The sequence below is a fragment of the Melopsittacus undulatus genome, chromosome 6 (genome assembly GCF_012275295.1).
Source record: "Melopsittacus undulatus isolate bMelUnd1 chromosome 6, bMelUnd1.mat.Z, whole genome shotgun sequence".
Classification (NCBI taxonomy): domain Eukaryota; kingdom Metazoa; phylum Chordata; class Aves; order Psittaciformes; family Psittaculidae; genus Melopsittacus; species Melopsittacus undulatus.
In genome coordinates this window covers 24946505-24970049 of record NC_047532.1, presented here as the reverse complement: position 1 = coordinate 24970049, position 23545 = coordinate 24946505, and the positions used below count along the sequence as shown (strand labels likewise).

Sequence of the window (23545 nt, the reverse complement as noted above, 5' to 3'; positions counted from 1 at the left end):
AAATTAATAGAATCACGCGGTGGTTTGGGTTGCAATGGACCTTAAAGCTCATCTAGTTACCAGCAAAGGACTAATGTAATCTGTCTTTTGCTATATTCCCCCCCTTGCACAAATACTTCAACAAGTATGTCTTGCAAGGCACTGTCAGACATACATGAGGCAGGAAGATGCAGGGGAAGACTAAAAATGCAAAGCAAAGCAGCTTGAACCCACACTTTTACCCCTAATAATACAATGTTACAGCAGCCTCATTTGTTTCATTACTTTATTGAAAGTGGCAGATCCCTTTCAATGTTTTTAAAAACTAAACCCATTGTTGCTTTGACTACTGGACGAAGTCTGTGGGGATTGTTTCCTTTAAAAAGTTTACTCATTACACGGCAGTGCATGTGAGTAATACTACAAGGTACCTTATTGACATGATTTGCTACCGTCATGAAACAGCAACTTCAAAAGCAGCAGGAGCCCTTCAGCTGCCTTTCTGCTGGGCTGCAGCCTCTGCCTTCCACCTCAGTAACTCCTGTTTTCCATGTTAACTCCTTCTCCTGAGGAAAAAATGGGTTTGGTCTGTTCTTCATAAATGCAGGCTCTGAGATGGCTCTCACCCCAGAGAAACACCACGCTGCAGCAGAGCTCCAGCAAGATCAAACAGCAGCACCTCTTCTCTACTGGACCTGTTCATAGTGTTTGCTGAGCCTGTACTTATGGATCAGAGATGAAGAGTAAAGGATAGTCATAAGCTAAAGTGAACGCCACGCACTGGGGCTAGGGAATGTAGGGTCTTTTTGAGCTACTTTTAGCCCAGCCCTTACAATCTGCAGGTCTGAATCAAAGTACCAAAACTCACGTCTTGTTCCTAACAAAGTGGCCTATCTTTAAAAACTGCTGACCAGCTACAGCTTTTATTCTCAGTGGCTCTGGGAGAGCCACATCATTCACACCCAGACACCCAAACAAAGATCTGGATAGCTAAGGTCCTGCTGACCTAATGGGAATATCTTGACAATCAGAGCAGATCTCTAGGCAAACAGCTATCAAAGTTATGTTCCTAAGTCTATTTTCTAGACCTTTACCATAGCTTTAAGATCTGTGCATTTACTTGGATTAAAGATCTGTGTTTGTTATAAACTAGTATTATACAGAATGCAAAGCTAGTTAGGGATGGCTCCACTGGAATACCTTAAGCAGCCAATACGGCTGTCGATGCTTTGATTTCTCCGCTAGCAAACACCACCACAGCTTGGCAACTGAAGCACAGCCCTGGCTTCAGCAAGTTCCAATCCCAAACTGAAGAACAGCCAGAAAGGGAAAGCTGAGAAGAGAAAGTTGATGGAAGCATTTGTGAACCCCCAACCACACGGATACCATTGCTGCTTAGCCATCCAACTGATACCTTCTTGCAGAGGACAGGTTTCTTGCCTCAGTGGCAAGCTGCCTTCTGAACTGATGCCCTGTCAGCATCTTTGGCAGTTGTGTCCCCTCCTGCACCCTTTTTTTAACCCTTCTGCAACATCTGTGCATGCACAGAGGGTGTCTGCTCTGCTTAGAGACTTAGGACTGTGTATCTAGTTGCTTCAAGTTGCAGAAAGCACCAAGAAAAGGAACTCCACAAGCTCCCAAACCAAATGTAACCACTTTGCCTTCCAGTCCCTGCAGACCCAAGGCAAGTTCTGCTGTTGCCTGAATGAGGTGAACCGAAGCCTAATATAAAATGTGTCCCAGAGCCAAAAAAAGTACAGTCAGCAAACCCATGCTCCTGTGAAAGGACACGCTGGGAAAGAGCAGCAGTGCATTAGCTCAGCTGCTGCTGTACTTGACAGCGTTTCACTACTAGTGTGTGAAGGAACTGAAGCAAACCTCCAGAACAACTGGAAAGCTGCTCAAACTTCCAGAGGCACAGAAATTTTCCATGCATGAAGAGCTTCCAAACATACCTGCACATACACATTACTGCTCACAAACACTTTTTTAGGAAGCTCAGGAGGCTAAAACCATTGGACTCACCTTTGAAATATACCTTAATGGAAGAGAATCTCCCTCTTTTTCCAGCAGCTGGGCATTTACCAGTAACAAGCTGTGAATCAAACCAAGCCAAAATGGATACATCCATAGGGAAACAATTAAAAACTGCATTGATTACATTGTAAAAACAATTAGACCACCCATCTCTGGTTCTGCAAAAGGTCTAAATTGTACTTGCATTGCAAACCCCACCCTGGGTTATCATGAAAACGTGTACTATGGAGGCTCTGAAATGTCCTGGAGTCCGTAACACAATGTTGCATCCAACAGCAGATGGTGGTCTGGATTAGAGATGTAGTTCTTATGAAGCTGGAAAAAATCCTTCCCCCCTCAAACCAGCAGCAGGGAATGTTGGTGTCAGCGGGCAGAGGTCAGGTGGTTCCGACTGTGTGAAAACCTGCAGGAAGGAATAATGCATGGAACTGGGTGGGCACTGCTGTCCACTGCAAGCCCCCACACACTGCACCAACCCATGCAACTGCAAGTGAAGGGGTAAGTCGGGATGTGCTTTTCCCCACTCCCATCACCACTGCCAGTTTTCTACATAAAGAAATCTCGCAACTAAGCCCAAGCTGTTTAACAAGAAGCCAAGGTGGTGGGGGTTTTTCTGACTTTTAAGACCCAATTTTAGGCTAACAAATTTTGAGCACTGGTGTTTTACAAGAAGAAATTAACCAAGGCTTCTGAGTTCTTGCAGCCCTCCAAAACAAAACCCTAGTGTCTTGCCCTTTGCACCATCCAGTAATGCCATTTCTAGGCTGGTAGAAGTGAATGATACTGCAACAGCTGCCCTGCGGTCACCCAAAACGCATCTGCAAGCACCTCCTGCTCAATTAGAGACTGAAGTTTTTGCAGGTACTACCAAGGACACTTTCTGTGACCTTTGTGGGTCAATCAGAAGAGCCAAGAGTGTTCTCTTTCCACCTTTAAGTGATTATTAGATGAGGGATATGAACATAGCCATAGCATATTTGCTTGGAAGCTTGGATAACTTAGTAACAGAAACCCTAAAGAATGGCCAGTATTTTCAGTCCCTGGTATCTAAGGCTCTTCTTTGCTTGACAGCTTCCAACAGGTACTTGAGCTACAATGCAAACTACACCAGCTTAAACCCATCAGAAATAAATGCTTAGAAAGCCCAAGCTCAGGGGTGTAAAGACTGTAAAGTTTGGCTGGTATTTACATTAGCAACCATGGCTCCTTTGGTCATAGGTATAGCAAAATACTTCCAGCCTTCTAACCAGTGAGGCAGCAAATGTTAAGTTTCTTGGCTAGTGAGAAAAAGGCAAGATTTAGGACAGCCTGCTGTGAAAGGGAGGTGAGTCACATTAATGTTAAATAAAGCCTGAGAAATGCGTGATCAGGATCTGACATTGCTGCCTGCAGCACATGGATGTGACTGAACTTGGTGCCAGTAATGGAGTCAATTTTGATGCAGCACCTGCTGTGCAGCAAAACATTAATTCTACAAGACTATACTCCTTCACTGTTTAGGAAGTAATTCACTCCAGCAAAAATAACCTTTCCTGCTACCTGAAGCTGGGCAAGCAGTGTGACTGGCTGCACATAGTGCTGTGAAGCACATTCCTTGCAATGAAACAGATACTTGCTATTCCAGAAGTGATCTTAGACATTTTGCAGTCCTTGCTGCCTGAGTAATGGGACCAGCATGCCATCATATGTGTATACACACACACACACATATATGTATGTCATAGAATCAGAGCGGAAGGGGGTTGGAAGGGACCTTAAAGCTTATCCAGTTCCAAACTCCCTGCCATGGGCAGGGACACCTTCCACTAGAGCAGGTTACTCAAAGCCCCATTCAGTCTGGCCTTGAACACTGCCAGGGATGGGGCAGCCACAGCTTCTCTGGACAACCTGTGCCAGGGCCTCACCAACCTCCCAGGGAAGGATTTCTTTCTAGTGACTAAGTCCCCCCTCTATCAGTTTAAAGCCATTCACCCTTGTCCTGTCACTACAGGCCCTTGTAAAAGTCCTTCCCCAGATTTCTTACAGGCTCCTTTAGGCACCAGAAGGCTGCTATGAGGACTCCCCAGAGCCTTCTCCAGGCTGAACAAGCCCAGCTCTCTCAGCCTGTCTGCAAGAGGAAGGTGAACAGCAGCACCTCGCTGTGTCTGCAACATTCATCTACACTCCAGAAACCTGTTCAGTGTGCAGAAGGACTTCTGAGGCAGGAAGAGCTGTTTCATTAAATGTAAAGCAGAAGTGACTTGGCTGACCTAATAGACCCTTGTCATCAATATTCACTTTTTGGTTGTCTTGACTGCTCAGTTCCAGATTTTGACAATGGATGGGTTCCCTGCCCGCTCCAGCCCAGCTCGCACCCCAGAGGACACTCACCTTTGTACCCGTTCCACCATGTGTGCTATCAGTTTGTCAGAGATGCCTGGGCAGGACTCCTCAGCCAAGCTAAAGGCGTTCTCCAGCTCCTCCATAGCTCCCACATTGCCTCCAGTCTGCTTGTGCTTATCTTTAAGCTGCAACCCAGAAATGGTGCATTAGTTCCCTATCTCAGAAAAGCACTGATCAAGCACCGAAGGACAGACATTAAGTCCTTTTCCCTTGTGTGACTCCACAAGGGTGCAGAAGGGCAGAAAGATTCTTCTGAATACAGTCAAGAAGGGCTCTTTTCGTAGGTCAGGAAAATGAAGTCCAACGTCTGGAGTTCAGACTTTCCCCCAGGTACTAGTAACAATTAAAGTCCTTAACAAACAGGCCTTAATGTACTTTTAAACAAACTAAATGATACTAGAAATGGAACAACAGCCCTGAAAACCTGTGAGTAGAACAAAGAATTCTGCTGTATCTGAACCAGTACAGTCACCTTCACTGCTAATGACACCTCAGCACCCAGGCTAAAGGCTTGCAGACAGGCAGAGCAGAAAATACCCTAACACCAGGAGTCACTTGCCACCACTTTGAATAACAACAAAGTCTGAGTTGCTTCTAGTGACTGAGAGGAAGAGGCACACTATGGATTTTGAGCCACTCCTCCCCAGGACAGACCCTTCCAGAAGGATAGGGGAAGGAAGCCCCTGCAGCAAGACCTCCACATGCAGCATCTGACCTAGGTGAAAAGCCACATTATCACGGTCAGTGCATGCCAGCTAGGCCTCACCAGCCACAGGTCTGCTTGCACATGGTTCCAGTTGTTAATTTTAAATAGGTAAACCTCTGTCATGAAGGAGCTCCTGACAGGTCACTGATGCTGAGCATGAAGGAATCTGTCACTGGAAGACCCAGTCACATCCTCTGCAGCATTTCCCCAGCTTCTCACACAAGCAGCTCATGTGGCAGCCTCTTCCCTAGTGTGCATCATTACACAGTGAGCTGAACAGAGATGAAAACCTTTTGTGGAACAAGCACTATCTGCCAGCTACCACTGTCAAGTTTGATTAAGCTCCTGTTAGGCTACACTGATTAATGGGATTTACATAAGCCTTGTAGTTCTTTGCCTGCAATTCTAGGATCAGCCTTTCCTGTTGTTGGGGCTCACCTTTTTTCCATGGTGCAGAAAGCAGGACAATGTGAATGCTCATCCCAACTGCACTATCCCTGTGCTCCATGACCCCTCCAGGAGAAAATGGTTCCTAGTCAAAAAGAGCTGCTGCCTCTTCAGTGGGGCAGCTGCTCACCAACACAAAGCCTCAGCTGGGGGAGCAATCCACTTGTGCCTCTGCTCCTGAAGCAGTGTGGGGGGGGGATGGAGGGCAACTCAATTACACATCAAGGATACAGATTTCTTAGGCCAAAAATAGTTGTGATGCCGAAGCCAAGGATTTGATGTCTACCTGATCAAAGACTGCCTGCCCCAGAGCAAACTGAGACACAGGTCATGCAGGTCAGGTGCTAGCCTGTTATCAACCAAGCCACTGGCAGCAACCTGTGATGTGAGCAGTCTGATCCTGTCACTTCCCACTGCAGAAGAGGTCCTTGGAGGTTAGCAGGGGGCCCACACAAAGCCTCTCCACTGGCGTTTATTCACTGCTTGGCCCTTCAGGCCCAAATACTTTACCCTTCCTCCCTGCCCAGGAAGGCCAAATGGGCTTCTAGGTATGCAGTTGCCTACATCTGTGTGAGCCCCATGGGTCATTTTCAATATTAACATCCAATAATACACATGCAGGGAAGGCACAGAAAAGATGAACAGCATCTCAGTAAGATTTCAATTCACAAAGCCCAGCTTCAGGCCTTTTATAGAAAGAGGTGAAAAGGTGCCAGGTTTACTGAAACCTGGCAGGGAAATCTAACAAAAGGAAAGGAGGATCAGCAAATCTGGGGCAAGGGAGTCAAACCAGCAGAAATGAAAGGTCCAAGCAGGCACTTCCTGCCTGCAACTGGCGCAGCAAGCTTGGGAAGGAGAAGCATGAAGATGCACTCATTGGTTTCAGGAACTCACAAATCTGAGCACTCCCTTCCCCAGGAGGCTCCTAAACCAAAAGGACTGAGAACCAGGTATCAGTGGTTATGCTGCACGAACAAACTGCCTGCATCAGAAAACAATGGGATTTATATCCATTTCTATCTTGTAGGGCCTACAAGACCCAGGGCATGTGTCTCATGGTCCAGCCTCTGGAAACCAGGCCCAGTGGAGTACAGAAGAAGCCAGTTAGCTAAACTCTCAATTTCCAAAGCTGTGCTGTCCTAGCAGGCTGCTTTTCAGAATGACCTCTGCTTTCCGCCCTGCAGCAAACCCTCTTTCCACATAGCACTAGACCCAAGGAGAGAGATTTAAGTCCAGAGACTATCCCTGAAAAAGCACAGCACTCTGCTGGACCACCTCTCGAACAGCATCAGGATCCAGAAAGAGCAAAGAAAGAGTCTCTCTGACCCAGCACCCTGAGGAAAGAGCCCTGACTTGCAGTGTTTCTGCAAGTGATTTCTCCTGAATCAGAACCTCCTTTCCCACACTCTCCCACACTCCGGCTGGAAACAGCAACTGAAGCCCATAGGCAGTACCCTCCTTATGATTATCCTCTTCTCCCTTTAAACATCACCCAGTTGGAAAGACAATTCAGCTCTCTGCTGATACACTCACTATCCCATTATCATCATTAATGGTAGCTTTTAATTCCACATCCCCACCCAGAACATGAGGCAAGGAAACAGGGTGGATTTTCCAAACACATTTTCTTAGTCTACCTGCCACAGGCTATATGGTAGGTAACTCCTTGGCCTTGGTATGCCAGTAATAGCAGGCATATACAAATCAAGGAGATGGCCTAGTAACTGGCAAAGCCGACTCCTGCTCTTACCCACCCACACTCCCCTCAGTGACTCTGCTGTGGAGAACTGCACGTAACACGAGGGCAGGGAACATGCACAGTGACAGGCAAGTTCCAGTACCTGCCTGCCCTAACAGGAGCTGAACTTCAGCCACAGAGGCTGGGGACATCAGGGTCCAGAGTTGTCAAGGCATTAGCAAACCTAAGACAGATACAAAACAGGTACTTCTCTACCTTATCCTCACCAGAAGACAAAACAGTAGTGCTATACCTCTAGGAACACTAGTGTATTGGAGAGGACACTCCAGGAACATACTTACTTTCCCAACATACCTCAGTATAAACCTCTTAACAGAGGCACAAATACTTCATAGTTTCTTAATCCTACTAGGTACCTCACTGCACCTCCCTTCCCTAAATCCTTCCCATTTACTGATCCATGTCAGGTATCTCTTCTTCTCCAGCCATCACAAACACCATGAAGGTTCTACTCACCTCCCCAAAAACTGGGTGAACAAGCGTGGAGAGACACTGTGACCGCGGTTGCCTCTTGATGGGCTCAGTAGGCTAGAAAGCAAGGCGAGAAGAAGTTACAGGCACAGAGAAAGGCTCCTAAAGCACACAAACTAAAAAGTCTTTAGTAAATTCACAGCATCTCATGGCAGTCCCCTCCCCAGATCTCAGAAAAGCCACAAACTGCAGTACCCTGATGATGTGGAAGAGGCAAGTCTTGGGTACTAGCCCTTGATGCCACACTACAGTTGATTTTAGACAGAACACAAGTGACTGGTAGCTTCCCTGAGACCCTCTGAAGCTTGTGTTAAGAGTTCAGTCCACTTCTGAAAGAACAGACAGCAAACAGACCTTCTGGGAACCATGAAGAGCCATTCCTTTGTGCAGCTTGCTCAAGGAGTTAGGGCGAATAGTTGGTGGGAATGTCCAGATTGGACCCTGGTCTCCATCCTCTGTGTCTGCATCACTGCAAATGAAAAGGGGAAAATCAAGAATAACCCTCACTCCACACACAAGGTGTTTTACCCATGCCTTCCCATAGTCACAAGCTCCCCCTCACCTGACTGTCATAATACCACAGGGCTCCAGGCATTTCCCTGTCCAGAAAAAAAATCCTAAGACGACACTGTTTCTGTCCCTACAACCCATACAGAGCACCAGAGACGTGAGCTAACTACTACATCATGTTTCTAAATCACCACAATCACCTTGCTGTTCTAGCCAGCTTGAACACAGTTTAAAGTGCAAGCTAAATTTAGGAGAATTTAAGACAACACAGCTCACAATTTGAGGGGTTAGGGTTAGATGCTGCAAACTAACCTCCCAGAGTCACTGCTCACTTGAGTGTTGCCACTAGAGGTAGAGCAGCTCTGCAACACCAGCTTGGCAAAAAAGTGCCCTTTCCTCACCCAAAGCTCATTCTCCACATCAGTAGCAGAGCACTCTACCCATGAATACACAAACAATCACAGTGTTGCCACAGTTACTAAAGCCTGTAGCTCTTTTATTTAACTGAATGTCCATAAAATACAAGGCAACGAGCCTTGGTTATTAGTTAGGCACAGATTAGATGTTTCTTGTTAGTACTTCTGATTCTATACACTAAGCAAAGAGGCTCCACAGATTAATACTAGAATAGAACAGAATCATAGGTTAGGATTGGAAAGGACCTTAAGATCATCTAGTTCCAACCCCCCTGTCATGGGCAGGGACACCTCACACTAAACCATGCCACCCAAATACAGGGTAACACCCTGTTTCTTCAGGCAGCAGTTACCTGCTGCCATAAACAGATGCTCTCATGTTTCCCCCTGAGCTACTGTAAGTGTTCCAACCCAGGTGGAGAAAAGAATCCAAGCTGTTTGCTGCAGGCTACCCCAAGGCATGAAGTGTATATAGCAGGGCACCTCCTGCACACCACCCTGCAGAGTATGTACATACGTATCAGAATCGCCAGAACTGGAATCTTCTCCATGGCCCTCTGATTTCCAGCGCTTGAATCGATCTATCAGCTCCATTAGGAATGAGGTTTTCTTGGTGTAGCGTGTGATGAACTTGTGCTTTAGCAATTCTTTAGCTGTTGGCCTCTGGAACAAATAAGGAAAGCATGTTACATGTAACCACCTCTGCACACTAACCAAGCAAGTGCACTGATTTCAATTCTTGCCAGGCTTGCCTGTTGTCCTGGTTTGAGCAGTAGCAGTCATTTTTCTCCTTCTTGGTAGCTGGTGCAGTGCTGTGTTTTGACTTCTGGGCTGAGAACGGTTGCTGATAGCAAGTATGTTTTGAGTTACTGCTCAAATGTTTGGTTTGTCCAAGGCCTTTTCTGAGCTCATGCTCTGCCAGGGAGGAGGGGAGGCCGGGGGGAAGGAGAGACAGGACACCTGACCCAGGCTAGCCAAAGAGGTATTCCATACCATAGGACATCATACCCAGGATGTAACCGGGAGAGACCCGGAAGGGCTGGAGCTCTGGGGAGGATGGAGGAGGTATCGGTCGGTGCTCGGTCGGGCAGGGTGGGGTGAGTTATGGGTCGGTGGCTGGTGAGGTGTTGTATTCTCTTCACTTGTTATTGGCTTTATCATTATTATTTGTAGTAGTAATAGCAGTAGTGATTTGTGTTATGCCTTAGCTATTAAACTGTGCTTATCTCAATCCGTGGGGGCTACATTCTTTGGATTCTCCTTCCTAACTCTCCAGGGGTTGGGGGAGCAAGGTGGGGGGGGAGTTAGTGAACGAGCTGTGTGGACTTGGTTTAAACCACGACACCTGTCCATTCTGTAAGCTCAGTACTTCTTTCTCTCCAGAAACCTTGCACCAAAAGGTCTTCTGCTATATAAGTCTTTTGACTTCTGCAATACCTGACCCAAACTCACAGGTAGATAGCAATACTCACAAATCTAGGATCCTTGTTGAGGCAGGCTTCCACAAACTCCTTGAAGGGCTTGCTGTGGTGACCCTCAAGAGTTGGAGGGTTATTTTTGGGGATTAGGAAGAGAACCCTCATAGGATGCAAGTCGGAATTTGGAGGCTCTCCCTTTGCTAGTTCAATGGCTGTAATTCCAAGGGACCAGATGTCTGCCTGAAAGAAGAGCAAGAATAGTGACAGCACAGAACAGCAGAGAGCAACTCTGCAACATGGGAGCATGCAATTCTAGCACAGCTGAAGGTCTGATCACATTAAATCAGGTGAGGTGTTTCAGGTCCAATAGACAAACTCCTCCAACAGATCCTGAACCGTAACAGGAAAGTATCATTCTTGCAATAAGCAACACTTCTAACCTCTGTATTAAACCTAGCATCATCTTATATAAAGTAGCACCAAGTAGCAATCCTCCTGTTGCCAGCTCACCTTGAAGTCATAAGCAGACTGTTTGATGACCTCTGGTGCCATCCAGAATGGAGTTCCAACAAAGGTGTTTCTCTTGATTTGTGTGTCTGTCAGCTGTCCAGCCACCCCGAAATCAGCCAGTTTCACATCTCCTTGTTCCGAAAGTAGCACATTGGCAGCTGTTCACACAAAGAGGCGTTAAGACTGAATCATGCCCAGCCCACACAGAACTGAATACTGAGAATGGACCTCCTGTGATACCCTCCTTTGCCCCAGTGAAAACCCTCAGCTCAGAATTTACCTCTGCTGGGTAACATGGAACAAGTTCCTACACTTGGCTAGATCAGAAGGGAAATATTTCTAGAGTAGCAGCAAGAAGTAGACGTGAAGGGCCACACAATCTGCTAGATGTGATCCCTGGCCACACAAAGACCAGAGGGCAGCAAGATACTTCAAATGGTCTTATTACTTTTTCAGAGTAGCATCAGCACTGGTTAAAGAGCAGATCCTTCTAAAGAGCTCTCAAGTCCTGGTCTTGTACTGCTCCTCACTCACTCAGCTTAAGACAGTGACATTGTGCAGGTTTGGGGATGAAGGTTTTTTGTAAGACTTCTCATTCTGAGGCAGACCTTACCTACAAGCTTTCAGCACTTCCCCACTCTGCTGGCAGCCAGCAGTCCTGCACAGCTTGAAACCTGCTAAAAATGTGCAGCCTCACACACGCAATAGAATCTTTTCAACATATTCCCCCGCATGAGGTTTCTCTGCTCTGCTTGCTCACATCCCCTCCTGCAGAGGGTCAGAGCAGTCAGCATCCAACACTGGCCACATCTTCACAGCACTGTCCTCCCACCCCCCTGCTCTCCTTTGATGCTCTGTGCTTGGCGTGAGACTGTTCTTTGGGAGGCAGATGCAAGGTCTCTCTGCACTGCATACAACCAATGACTATGAAAATCAGGAACAGGATAAACTGACACAAGCTGCCCTGATTTTCTAGTGCTGTGAACCCTGCATGAGGACAGCTCACCTTCACAGTAAGTTATAATCAGCATACACACGCCTGTGGTCCAGCAGTAAAGCAACTGTCCAGACATAACAGTCAGCTAGTATTTGAGCATGCCTTTCATTTCCTTTCCTTTAGCCCCCTGCCTGCCCAAACTGCAAATACCAGAGAAGAGCTACAGATCCTTACTGTTACCCTAAACCCTAAAGACATGAAAACCATGAATCACAGTAAAAGGAAAAGCATCAGATTCAGAAACAAGCCACCCAATAGTGAAAGCAGCACTGAAAAACTGTCTTTGAAACCTCTCCGACTACTGCTGTACAATACTGCTAAATCTGATATTAGTAACATCCCTTACAAGAAGGAGAGCTGAGCTCTCCATTGCTTACCTTTGATGTCCCTGTGGATCTTCCTCTCAGAATGCAGATAATCTAAACCCTTTAGGATTTCTCTCAGGATAGTAGCTATGTAAGTCTCCTCCAGGGGTCCTGGCTTCAGCTGATAAAGGGCAGAAAGATTACTTAAAAGAGGGTGATGGATGCCTTGGATTTTCCAGCCTCTCAGTTTGTTTCCTGGAAACTCTGGCTGAACAGGTCACACTCAGCAGGAAGCACCTACTGCAGGACTGATGCTCATTCTGCAAGCAGAATGCTGGACTCTGCACCTGGCAACATTAAATGGAAAATCTTTGGGGGTTTTCTATTAGCCTATTAAAGGCTTCCTAGACAAACAGCAGGATGCTCATATCCAGCTTTGGCCTGGAAATACTTTGGTGAACGGAACATCTTAACAGTTTCTCCTGTTCAAGTCTCTCTGCCAGCATGCAACAACTGAATTTTAGCCACTGCAACAGCACAGAGGACAACTTCTACCCTCTGGCTGTGAAGTCTTTATCAGAGTTCTTTCCATCAGTTCTCCTCTAAACAAGTCTTGCCTTCTCAGTGCAATAATTGAGTTTTTCACACTATGATGACTTCTGCTGATGACAGCCCGCCCCAAATACACTTTTCCTCAAGTCAGTGCAGGCTCAGTAGTTTTCATTACATGACCTTAGTTACACCTCTGGAAAAACAGGCTTTATTGTCCTAAGGAGAAAGCCAAGACCCTGTGACAGAATACAGCACAGCAGAACTTCACTCCTGTGTTTATTCTGCATCTGTATTCCATTAAAATCTGGGGTAACTTGTTAGACATCATTTGTATCATCAAACACTGAGAACGCTGATTATAGACCAGGTCCCTGCTGAGCCTGATGCCATGCAAGCACTGAACAATACCATGGGTTCTTATTAGGTAAAGGATGGATTTGCACTACTCAAAACAAACTGACTGCTGTTACACTTCAGGTCACTGGATCTTCCTATTATAAAGCAGCAGAACACACTGAAGAACAGTGCTTTGACAGCTGAGCTCCATGCAAACTTTTCTGCTGTTCAAGAATATGCATAACCAGTGTGTCTGTCCTGCACTACATACCCTGCAAGCACATGGCTGTCAAAGAGATGGTATGCAGCAACTGAGTCTCTGGCTTACGGGCATTTCACAAACCAAGGCTCCAGCCAATGTTTTTCATGGTCCAAAGCTTACCATGTACTTACCAAATCCAGGGCTGAACCTCCTCCCAGGTACTCCATAATTATCCAGAGCTTAGTGCCCTGCAAGCAAGAGCACAAATCAAGATCAAAAACAATAATAAAACCAGACAGAAAAGTGAAAGACTCCAGAGGCAGCAAGGCACATCAGTAGTACACAATCCACAACACCTCAGCTCTTGAAGGCTTAAGAAGGGAGCTTCCAGATCCCTCTTTTCTGATGACCCAGCATTATAGTGATGGACCTGCCAGCTTGAAAGGTTCAATCATCAAGATGCTTTCTTAACTCCTCAGAGATTTCCAGACTGAGGTTGACAGGGTCCTGGTAGAAGATAAGCCGCAGATCCATGAAGCCTCAGCTTGCTTGTTTTCAGCTGAAGGCTGAGAACATGCATTACAGCCTTTGAAAAATGTGCATGGATCAGGATCCATAGAGCTCAGGAACTGTTTGCTACAGACTCAGTGTTACTGCCCCTCCAGCAGCCAGCATGCAGACATCTCTTCCAGTACTACTAACAGCTTCTGTTGGAATTCCTAAACCTGTTCTCAATGCAAGTGGTACCAGCCCAACTCCAAAGAATCAGTTCCTGCTCTTTTCATGATTTTTGATGAAATGATGATCACAATATCAGAGAATCACAAAATCGTTTGGGCTGGAAAGGATCTTAAGATCATCTAATTCCAGCCCCCTGCCACAGGCAAGGACACCTTCTACTAGACCCAGTTGCTCCAAGCCCTGTCCTACCTGACCCTGAACACTGCCAGGAATGGGGCATTCACAATTTCCTTGGGCAGCCTGTGTCAGTGTCTCACCACCCTCACAGTAAAGAATTTCTTCCTCATATCCAACCTAAATCTCCTCTGTTTAAATTTAAACCTATTACCCCTTATCCTATCACTAAGTCCCTGATGAAGAGTCCCTCTCTGGTATCTTTGTAGGCCCCCTTCAGATACTGGAAGGCTGATATGAGGTCTCAATGAAGCCTTCTCTTCTCCAGGCTGAACAGCCCAAATTTTCTTAGCTTTTCTTTGTATAGGGGGTGCTCCTACCCACTCATCCTCGTGGCCCTCCCCTGGGATCAGAAAGTACAGCTTCAAACTCCATTTCCTTCCACAGGCATAAAGCCCTCAGTGTTACTACCTTAAAACTGTGGTATATTGGAAAAGTATTCCACAAACTTCCTTTCAAGAATGGTCAAACCAGGAAGAGGTCAGCTTTCTTAACAAACAATCTTCTACCCAGTGCAGTGCCTGCTTTTGGGACCACATTGTATGAGGCACCTCATTTCCATGTGCTCTGCAAGTGTCTAAAGCCCAGTCTTCTATTAAGACCAAATACACACAGTGAGCAGAGCCACTGCAGTTCCTGCTGCCACACCGACACTCACAGTTTGGACACTCGGCAGTACTGCATGCTACTGTGAGCTGCAGCACCCACAGAGAAGCCCACTCCACTCCCAGACTGCTGGCAAGAGAATTGCTCCAGCTTTGCCCTACCTTCAAGTAGGAGCCATAGTACCGGGTGATGTAGGGACTATCACACTGGCTGAGCACTGTAATCTCCTGCTGAATGTCCTCAATTTCATCCTCAGCCTCTTCCAGATCAATGATCTTGATAGCAACCACCTCCTTGGTGCGATTGTCGATCCCTTTATACACTTCACCGAATGATCCTTTGCCAATCCGCTCCAGTTTGGTGAACAGTTCCTCGGGATCAACCCTGGAGTGCTACACCAGAAAGCAGAGACAGGAGAAGCCCGTTAAGACCTACAGCAGCCTGCAGAGTGCCATGCACACACATACAGCTCATCTCCCTATCTGTACATCTACTGTGGTGTTTAATTCATCCAAACCTCACATATCCTAAAAGGTCTTCACATGCTGAGAAACACATCCAAGATTACAACTCAAGACACCTCTCGGATAGGCTTTCTGCCCCTACAGCCCATAGTAGGAGAAAGGGAGAGAAGCCCAGAAGGAAAATGTAAGCCAGTATCTTTATGGAAAATGTCAGCTCCTTTGGGAGAAGACTGCTCAACTGCAGGCACTAAATTGGTACCCAAGCAGCTCCATGAGTAAGCACTTGTTCACACTGGAATAAAAAGACAGGCAAAGGTATACCAGAACCAGCCTTCAAAACTGAAGAGCCAGATGAGAAAATGGGCACAAGCAAGAAGCCATAGGAAGTTCACAGAAATATTTCCCTAGTCTGCCTTCCTGCACTTCAAGAATGGAATGATTTGAAAGATTTGAACCCTTTCCTACTTGTCTGGAAGGTGAAATACTACAGTAATATAAAGACCAGTTCACATTAGCTGCCTTCTCTTCCACAGCCTGATTTCCAGACAGCTTCCCGCCCAGCTCTCTTCAGATGTTTGCAGAGGGAGCCTCATGTCTTTTGGAAGGTCAGCAGCAAGGAGGCCAGACACCTGTTTGTCACAGAGGAGACACGGGAGCTGAATGGACATCCAGTCTGCAGACCTGCTTTTCTGGAATCGCCTCTCCACTGGCTGGCACACCCAGATGCAAAAGCAAACAGCATTTCTCTCATTAGATAAGCACACCAGAGGGGAAGCTACTGACACAATCATCAGAGGCATACTGACTCTAACAGCAGCTTCAAAGTTAACTGTTTATTAAGATGAGTATGGGCAAGAAAGGGAAGAAATTGGAATCATTGTCTGCAGCTATTTCATTCTCTCCAGCTGCAGAGCAGGAGGTCCTGCTCTGCTTCAGGCTCTTCACCACTAAAAGGCTCTTCGTGATTAGTCTGTCTTCTTTAAAAATAAGTCTATTAAAAAAACAAGCTGGAAAATACGGCCTGGCCCAGGGGGCAGCCAAGCTGTTACAGTGAGATTTCCACACCCAGAACATCTCAGTCTCACCTCCAACATGTCACCCAGAGCACCGCTGCCTTGTGAGGGCCTTGAGCTGGCAGAGATTTTAGCTGAGAACAGGGCAGCTGCATTCCTCCATCTAACACCAGGTTCCAGCAGTAGAGACATCACTGAGCAGCCCGACATGCTGCTTAATGATTAAGCCAGTCAGTCATTACAGGTTGTTTGCATTCTGCACCCCATGCATTGCTATATGGAATAAACCAGGCCCAGAATGAGCTTTACAGTCAGCTCACTCAACAGGATTTCCCCATGCATTCCAGTCTAAGATACAGAAGGATAATCAAATATCCTTGCGCATCCATGGCAACACTGAAACAGGCTGTACTTTGAACAAATGCACTGGAACAGACTGGAGGGGATATGCAGAGATGAAAGGAACTGGAGATATACGAGAGGGACTGGAAAGAGGGAGGTGGTGGCAAGAAAGAGGATCTGAGTTTGAGAAATGCCAGGAGACAACATAAGAATGATGACTGCAGCACAGGGAGAACCGCCTGGCTAGTCTAGGCTCACAAGAGGCCAGAAGCAGTTTCCACCTCCTGACCAACTTACAGGAAGGGGCAACAAGGTGGCCCAGATGTTACCCTGCAGAGTCAACTACTGCACCATAAAAATGCCACTCACCATAGCAGCCACCATCACACATCAAGGAGAAGGGAGAACAAGAGGGTCATCTCTTAGAAGCACCTGGCTCAGCTGGTAAAGAAAACAATCCACATGAATCCTTCAGGGAAGCAACCCGGTGGGAAAACCTTCCTCCTCTCCCATGTAAGTATTTTTGCCATGAGAAAATAAATGGCAAGGTGTAAGTTACTGTGTCCCTCCTTATGCTGGCAAGGCTCAGGACTTACTTGTCAAGAACGCAACATCAAACAGAAGAACACCGGCTACCACAGGCAGGTTTTGGGACAGCCACTATTTTATGTACTGAGCTCTGTAATGATAGACAGCTTCATAATCAAGCTTCCATACTTTGATGTCAGTTGATCCCATTTCCTATGGAACAAGGTGGAGGAATCAAACTTTCCTAACAAGCACATAGAAACTTTGCCCAGGGGACTCGGGAAGATGATACAACTCTGGCAGGGAAAATAGAGAGAACTACCACATTAAACTGGAACAGGAACCTCTGTGAGTACTGGATTTACCACCCCAGTACCTGTCACCTCAAAACTGATTTGGAAATGCTTCAGAGCCTAGATGGCAGGGAAAGAGCATGACTCTGTGGAAGGCCTGAGGATATGCAACCATAGAATCATATAATAGTTAGGGTTGGAAAGGACCTTAAGATCATCTGGTTCCAACCCTCCTGCCATGGGCAGGGACACCTCACACTAAACCATATCACCCAAGGCTTCATCCAACCTGGCCTTGAACACTGCCAGGGACGGAGCATTCACAACCTCCCTGGGCAACCCATTCCAGTACCTCACCACCCTAACAGTAAAGAATTTCTTCTTTATATTCAACTGACAGAGTTGCCAAAAACCACACAAGTCATACCCAGCAACAGCCAGAATCTAGTGGCAAGTATGGGCAAAGTGGAAGAGTCATTCCAGCCATGGTTACATGCTCCTAGATGCCTGCTGCAGGACCAAGTCTGCTAAGGAATTTTTTTCACTTTCTGTAAACAAGGGAGGAGGAAACAGCTCATCTCTGGTTCAAGCAGGTCAGTGTCTGCCCAGCAGAGGCATTGCCAGTTGGCATTTTTGTGGAAGCAACCCTGAATTCCCATGACAAAATAAGATAAAATTATGCTCCTCTGCAGGACATCTGCTCAATTGTCCATTCAAAAGGTTCCTATTTGAGCTGCCACATGGTAATTTGCTGACGATGAGCAAACATTCAGATCAATGGGCACACAAACCTCAGCACTCACCAGAGAGAAGGACAAGTGTAGTTATGCCAGGAATGAAGAGCATTGCAAGAGCACTGCTCCATCAGAAGAGAACACTGCTACACTCAGGGGGCTCAAGCAGTAGGAGCAGAGGAGGAGAAGGCAGCATTCTGTGTAGCCTGACTCTCCCCTACTCCAATAAATTTGAGGCACTGCAATGAGGAGTGTCACCAGCACAACCTGTCCCTTTTCTAAATAAGCATTGATCTCAGTGCCAGTCTTGTTAAGAGAATCATCCTGGCTGCAGATCAATGTTCTGTGACTGCACAGCTACAAACACACCTGAGAAACTTTATTAGCAGAAAGTAACAGAATCTAGATGAACATTACACCTGCATAAGTGAGCATGGCTAACCCAAAGCAGCTTATTAACATCCGTCAACTGTGCAACTGCTCACCAGCTTGGGGTCTTTCCACTTTCTTCCATATTTACAGAACCCACCAGAGCTGTGAAATGGAGCTGCAGGCCAGAGTCTGAAGAGCTAGCTGACCATCTGCTGATCCTTCTTCTACTGCAATGCATGAAGCTTTTAAAAGATGGTCACCACCTCACACCTTTTTGGTTGACTGTCAACTACACAGTAGTTCTGGAGCAAAAAGCCTCATGCTCTTTTTCCCCATTGAGAACAGTCACACACTAGAGATGGCTCAGCTGGGCATGAACAGGCCTTGGGAGGGAGAGCACACAAAGCATCATCTCAATTATACAAGCAGGAAGGGGAGGGAATAAGTATGAGAGGGATGAGGACAATCTACTGGTAATATGCTCCACTTCTGCCCTCCAGGGCCTAATCTCACAGCACAGGAAAGAAAGATGCTCTGTCATGACAGATGTGGGGGTGTTTGCCATCACGACTGGTGATGCCATGTTTTAAAACAGAGTGACTCACTGCAAACATCAGGAATTAAGAGTTGCAGCGTGTTCTGAGGCAAGCCTGGCAGTGACACCAGCTGCTTCATGGGGAAAGCATGGGTTTGGCAGCTCTGCCACCTCCAGCTGCAGAGGCATGATATCCATAGCCTTTGAGAGGAGACTAGAGAAGAAGGGGAAATAACCACTCTCATTTACCCACACTGCATGCTACCTGCTGACCTCTGGGCTACCAACAGAGATATCCACAGCAGGTACTGTGTTCTCTCTGGGGGTATCAGCTTTGTATCTGGAAACATTTGAAAGCTTCCCTGTGTCTATGAAATCTGTGCACAGCTCTTTTCAACTGCCAAACCTGAGACAGTTCTGAACTTCTCGAATATAGACAAGAAGTTTGAGTTCAATGCTTTGAAACACGTGAATTTGTCTGAGCCCCAACTTGCTTCACAGATCGCATTCTTTTGCTTCAAGGGAGGGAAACATTACTTAGCTAGAGAACTTGAACTGCTTCTTCGAGTTCACATAAGGAGCAACAAAACTAGAAGCAGAGCTCAGATCTGAACTTTACACATAATAACACAAACACATCATCTAGCAGAAAGACCGGAGGCCCACTGTGCTGTATTTACACAGCAAAGGGAGTCAAGAAAAGAGAGAGCCAACTAGCTGAGGCATGGAAATGGAGGCACAGACATAAAGCAACCGGGGGATTTGCCTCAGGTGACCTTGCAGATCAGCAACAGAACTGGGAATCAAAGACAAGTCAAGCCTCTGACATTCCAATCCAAGTATTAGTCTCTGGATTTTCACAGCACTTCCCACCCCTTCCTAAACTCTGAACAGAACACCAGGCCAATTCCCACTGCCCTTCCACCAAGCCTCAGTTACATAGCTTGCAAGGAGTCCTAAAGAGACCTGAGAAAGGGACAAAACAGATTGCTTTCCTATTCCAGGACCAGAATCAGATGACAGAATCTGAGAATGCCTTACATTTCCTTAATTGATCAGCGATGAGACCACTGGAACCGTGATAAGCTTCATTAGTGAATGTTGTATACAAAAAGCTTTAGAGCAACCTCATATGTAACTACGGAACTCAGTTCTCAGCCCTAACCAGACAGTAGCCTTTCCTTTTCTTTTAATTTCTTTCCCTGTACAATGACTCACTCAGGTACTATATTTGCATTTAATTCCATACACACTTCGGGGAAATGATTTATGTGAAAGCCAGCATCCAAAATCAGATGCATGGCAAATCAATTTTAAATCAGAAAAAGTTTGGAGAAAGAATCATCTCAAATTTTAGAGTTTTTAGTACCATAATGCTACACCTCGAAGCAGAACAGGAAAATCCCAAAAACCCACACAAACCATGGTTTAACAGGACCCACATGCAGTATTGACATCTGCCAATAATCAAACACACACCACAGCCAAATCAGAAGAAAGAAAATTCAAGCCAATATCATTAATGTGGTTTAGCTTTTAGTCATGACATCATCCTTCCACATTCCTTTTGTGAAAATGTCATCACAACAAACAGGATTTAACCACATCCACGAGGCTGGTATCTCCCTCAGAAGAATTAAACATTCAGCATCAAATATCACTCTTACGCATGAAGGTTATAAGCACTGTTTTCTCAGGCGGCTGTTATGAACACTTCAGTAAGGTGTGTCTGCCACAGCCTGCACACACAGCTCTTCTGTCCCCATTTCTAGGCTTCCCCTCCAAAAAATACTCAGAGGGCCAATGGCTCCTGTCCTCCTAAGAGCAAAGTTAACCTCAGACAAAGGCATGATACTGGGGAAAGAATTCCTTTTCTATATGGCTGGCAACCTAATACTACCAGTTCAGTACCACCACAGAATAAGACACAAATCAGTTGCCTAACAGGAGTAACTTGAGACATGGGCAAAAAGAGATAAAGAGTGTTTAAAAATGATTTCCTGGTTCTTTTTAACTCATTTCATGAACAAGCGTAAGAATGTTTGCTCCTGATACAATAGTCTGACACTCATTTTTAATTGCCACTTACCTGGCTGGCAAATTCTCTCAAGTGAGCCATGCCTATAGGATGGTCAGACATCCGCTTTTCCAGAATCAGGGAGGGCTGGGATGTTGTAGCACAGGGGAAAAGTGGTGCTTTCTCATCCACTGGTCAACTGCGACAAGCAAGAACACAACAGCTCTAACCTGATGTCATCAGAGCCCAGCTCATTCACCAAGTGAGCTACCTGCCTCTTTTTGCCTTTAATTTGCAGTTCTACTTGAACCCACCAGCCCATTCCAAGCATGCCAGGCCCTCCTCGCAAGCCTCACTTCCCAGTTATTTCCAGACATGCCTTCCAGATCAGGGAACCTCAGATCAAAGCCTCAGGCACCATTTTCCCCACCATCACCTCAGTGTGCTCCCCAGTATTAGAGCTGCCCCTACAGCACTATCCCCTCATCACTGCTCCCAGCGTCTTCCCCAGCACAGCCCACGTTATTCTCAAACACCCCTTTCCTCCTACTGCTCCCCAGTAATCCTCTCGCTGAGAGCACCCCTCTGCTCCCGTTCTCCCCAGCAGACCCACTTTGCAAAGCTCAGCTGCCCCGCGCACCTCTTCTTCCTCAGGAACCCCAACCCTACCCCATCCCTGGGCACCCCCACCAGTGCTCCCCAGACCCCGTGTTCCTCAGCAATGCTTCCCGCAGGGCTGCCCTACACCTTAGCAACATTAGAGCCCTAACCCAGCGCGACACCTCAGCCCAGCCCGGGCGCCTCAGCCCCCCACAGCGTTCCCGGCCATGGTGGTCCCACGGCCTCCCCCCAGCCCCGCTCATGGACCCTTCATCCTCCCTCGGCTTCCCCCCAGTCCCCTCAGACCCTCCCGCCCCATCACGGCCTCCTCAGAGCGCACAATACCAGCCCGTCCACAGCCTCCCTCCGCCCCGCAAGGCCCTCTCAGCGCTCCTGTGGCGGATCCTCGGGCCGTGGAGCCCCAGGGGCCCTCCCGGCTGCGGACACCGCCGCACCTACCCGGGCAGCCCGCTGCACCTACGGCCAGCAGTCCCCGCTCGAAGGGCGGAGCGGTGCCATGCCGGACCCCTGCACACGAAGTCACAGCCACCCCGCTGCCGCTCCGGGCTGCCCTGGCACACCCAGCTCGGCAGCCGCGGGAGGGGCGGGGGGTACCGGGAGAGGGGTTGGGAGGGGCGGGCCGGGCCGGGCGCAACAACACGGCGCGGCAGAGGCCGCGGGGCGGGGACAGGCCGCAGGGCGGGGACAGGCCGCGCCGCGCTGCCTGCCGGGAGTCGTAGTTCTGGCGCAGTGCCGGCCGCTGTAGGAGCTCCTCCATGGACTACAAAGCCCGGTAGGCCGAGGGAGGGGGCGTGGCGGAAAGGGAGGGCGGGGCGCCAAGGCTGGGGCTTCTGGGACCGGGAGTCCTCCTGTGCCAGAAGTGCTGTGGGGGCTCTGGGGACAGGGACTACACATCCCAGAGAGCCCCGCGGCGTAGGCGGGGCTGCGCCGGGCCAGGCCTTCCCGGCGGGTGGGGATGGGTCCCCTTTGCCCTCCAGGGGCAGGGTGTCACCGGGCCGCGCTGCTCTCGTCCTGTCGCGGTGTCAGCTCGTCTGCTGCCCGCTGCCCCGTGAGGGCGAGGGGCCGCGACACCCCACGGGGCGGCCCGTGCCCCCCACCCCTTGGCGAGGAACCCGGCGGTGCAAAGCGGGCGGGTTCCCAGGAGCAGGAGGGCTGAGGCGCGGGGTGCGAGGGGTTCTCATCGCCCTTCTCCCGGGGTTGGCGTTGTAGCGTTGTAGGGTGCCTCAGAAGCGTCAATGAGATGGAGGACTGGTATGGGGTACCCCTGCGATGCAATAATACGTGTGTATTTAAATGACCGGTTGTCGGTTGGAGGGGTTTCAATAAAAGTCTTACCTGTTGAATCCCTGGTTGCTTGAGTTGATACCTGCAGGACCAGCCTTCTGGACCCACAGAGTACTGCGATCATCTCTTCTAAACGTCCCTACTCCAGCACATGTTGGCTGAGATCTAGGAGCAGACAGGAGGATCACAGCTTCCTGGTGAAGCAGGAAAAGGAGAATGGAGTTCTGTTCCAGTTCTGCTGCCACGAGGACCAATGGTGAAACATCCCCTGTTTGCACATGTACAAATCACCGCACAGGAGCTAAGTTGTGAGTTCCTGCATATGTTACTTAGGAGTCATTTCAGCCCAACGGCTCAGCTCTCTACCTCCAGTCATGGAGACTCGTTAATTTAGCCGGGTAGTTTCATTCTTGGCATTAGGCAAGAAGGCGAAAGTCTCATCAACAATGTTTATGTTAATTAATATGTCAAGTCTGAGCATACACCAAAAAACTGTTGCACTAACCTCACCCATAGGCCTTAGTAGAGTGTCGAGATAATAGTGATATGGAGCTGCTAATGGCTGCAGGGAGGTGCAGCAATTCATAGAATCACAGAATGGTTTGGATTGGAAGGGACCTTAAAAGCTCCTTCAGTTCCAACCCCCTGCCGTAGGCAGGAACACCTTCCACTAGACCAGGTTGCTCCAAGCCCCATCCAGCCTGGCCTTGAACACTGCCAGGGATGGGGCATTAAATTGTTCTGTCAGCTGAATTTAGGGTAAGTCTTTAGCAGAGGTGATCAGCATGTGGGAT

General features: G+C 47.8%; 1 protein-coding gene across 3 annotated transcripts; it reads right to left on the bottom strand.

Moving 5' to 3' along the window:
- Positions 1 to 251: 251 nt before the first annotated feature.
- STK25 (serine/threonine kinase 25) lies at positions 252 to 22952 on the bottom strand. 3 transcript variants are annotated; one of them, XM_005151007.3, is made up of 12 exons: positions 22803 to 22952; positions 20919 to 21045; positions 14710 to 14940; positions 13219 to 13275; positions 12010 to 12118; positions 10636 to 10793; positions 10180 to 10365; positions 9225 to 9370; positions 8136 to 8250; positions 7767 to 7838; positions 4387 to 4523; positions 252 to 2419 (listed from the first exon to the last, which is right to left on the bottom strand). In XM_005151007.3, the coding sequence occupies exons 2-12, from the start codon at positions 20967 to 20969 to the stop codon at positions 2380 to 2382; spliced, it is 1302 nt and encodes a 433-aa protein (XP_005151064.3). In that variant the 5' UTR covers positions 20970 to 21045; positions 22803 to 22952; the 3' UTR covers positions 252 to 2379. The 3 variants fall into 3 exon arrangements, with proteins under 3 accessions (XP_005151064.3, XP_033919775.1, XP_030906637.2); XM_034063884.1 differs by lacking the exon at positions 22803 to 22952 and adding an exon at positions 21906 to 22075; XM_031050777.2 differs by lacking the exons at positions 20919 to 21045; positions 22803 to 22952 and adding an exon at positions 16737 to 16842.
- Positions 22953 to 23545: the final 593 nt, after the last annotated feature.

Excerpts from the sequence above, each read along its gene's own strand:
- STK25 (XM_005151007.3), bottom strand. The coding sequence starts at position 20,969 with ATGTCTGACCATCCTATAGGCATGGCTCACTTGAGAGAATTTGCCAGC. Across the intron at positions 12,119-13,218 it reads GAGGTTCAGCCCTGGATTTG|CTGAAGCCAGGACCCCTGGA; the intron begins GTAAGTACATGG and ends GCCCTTTATCAG. Across the intron at positions 9,371-10,179 it reads TCAACAAGGATCCTAGATTT|AGGCCAACAGCTAAAGAATT; the intron begins GTGAGTATTGCT and ends TATTTGTTCCAG.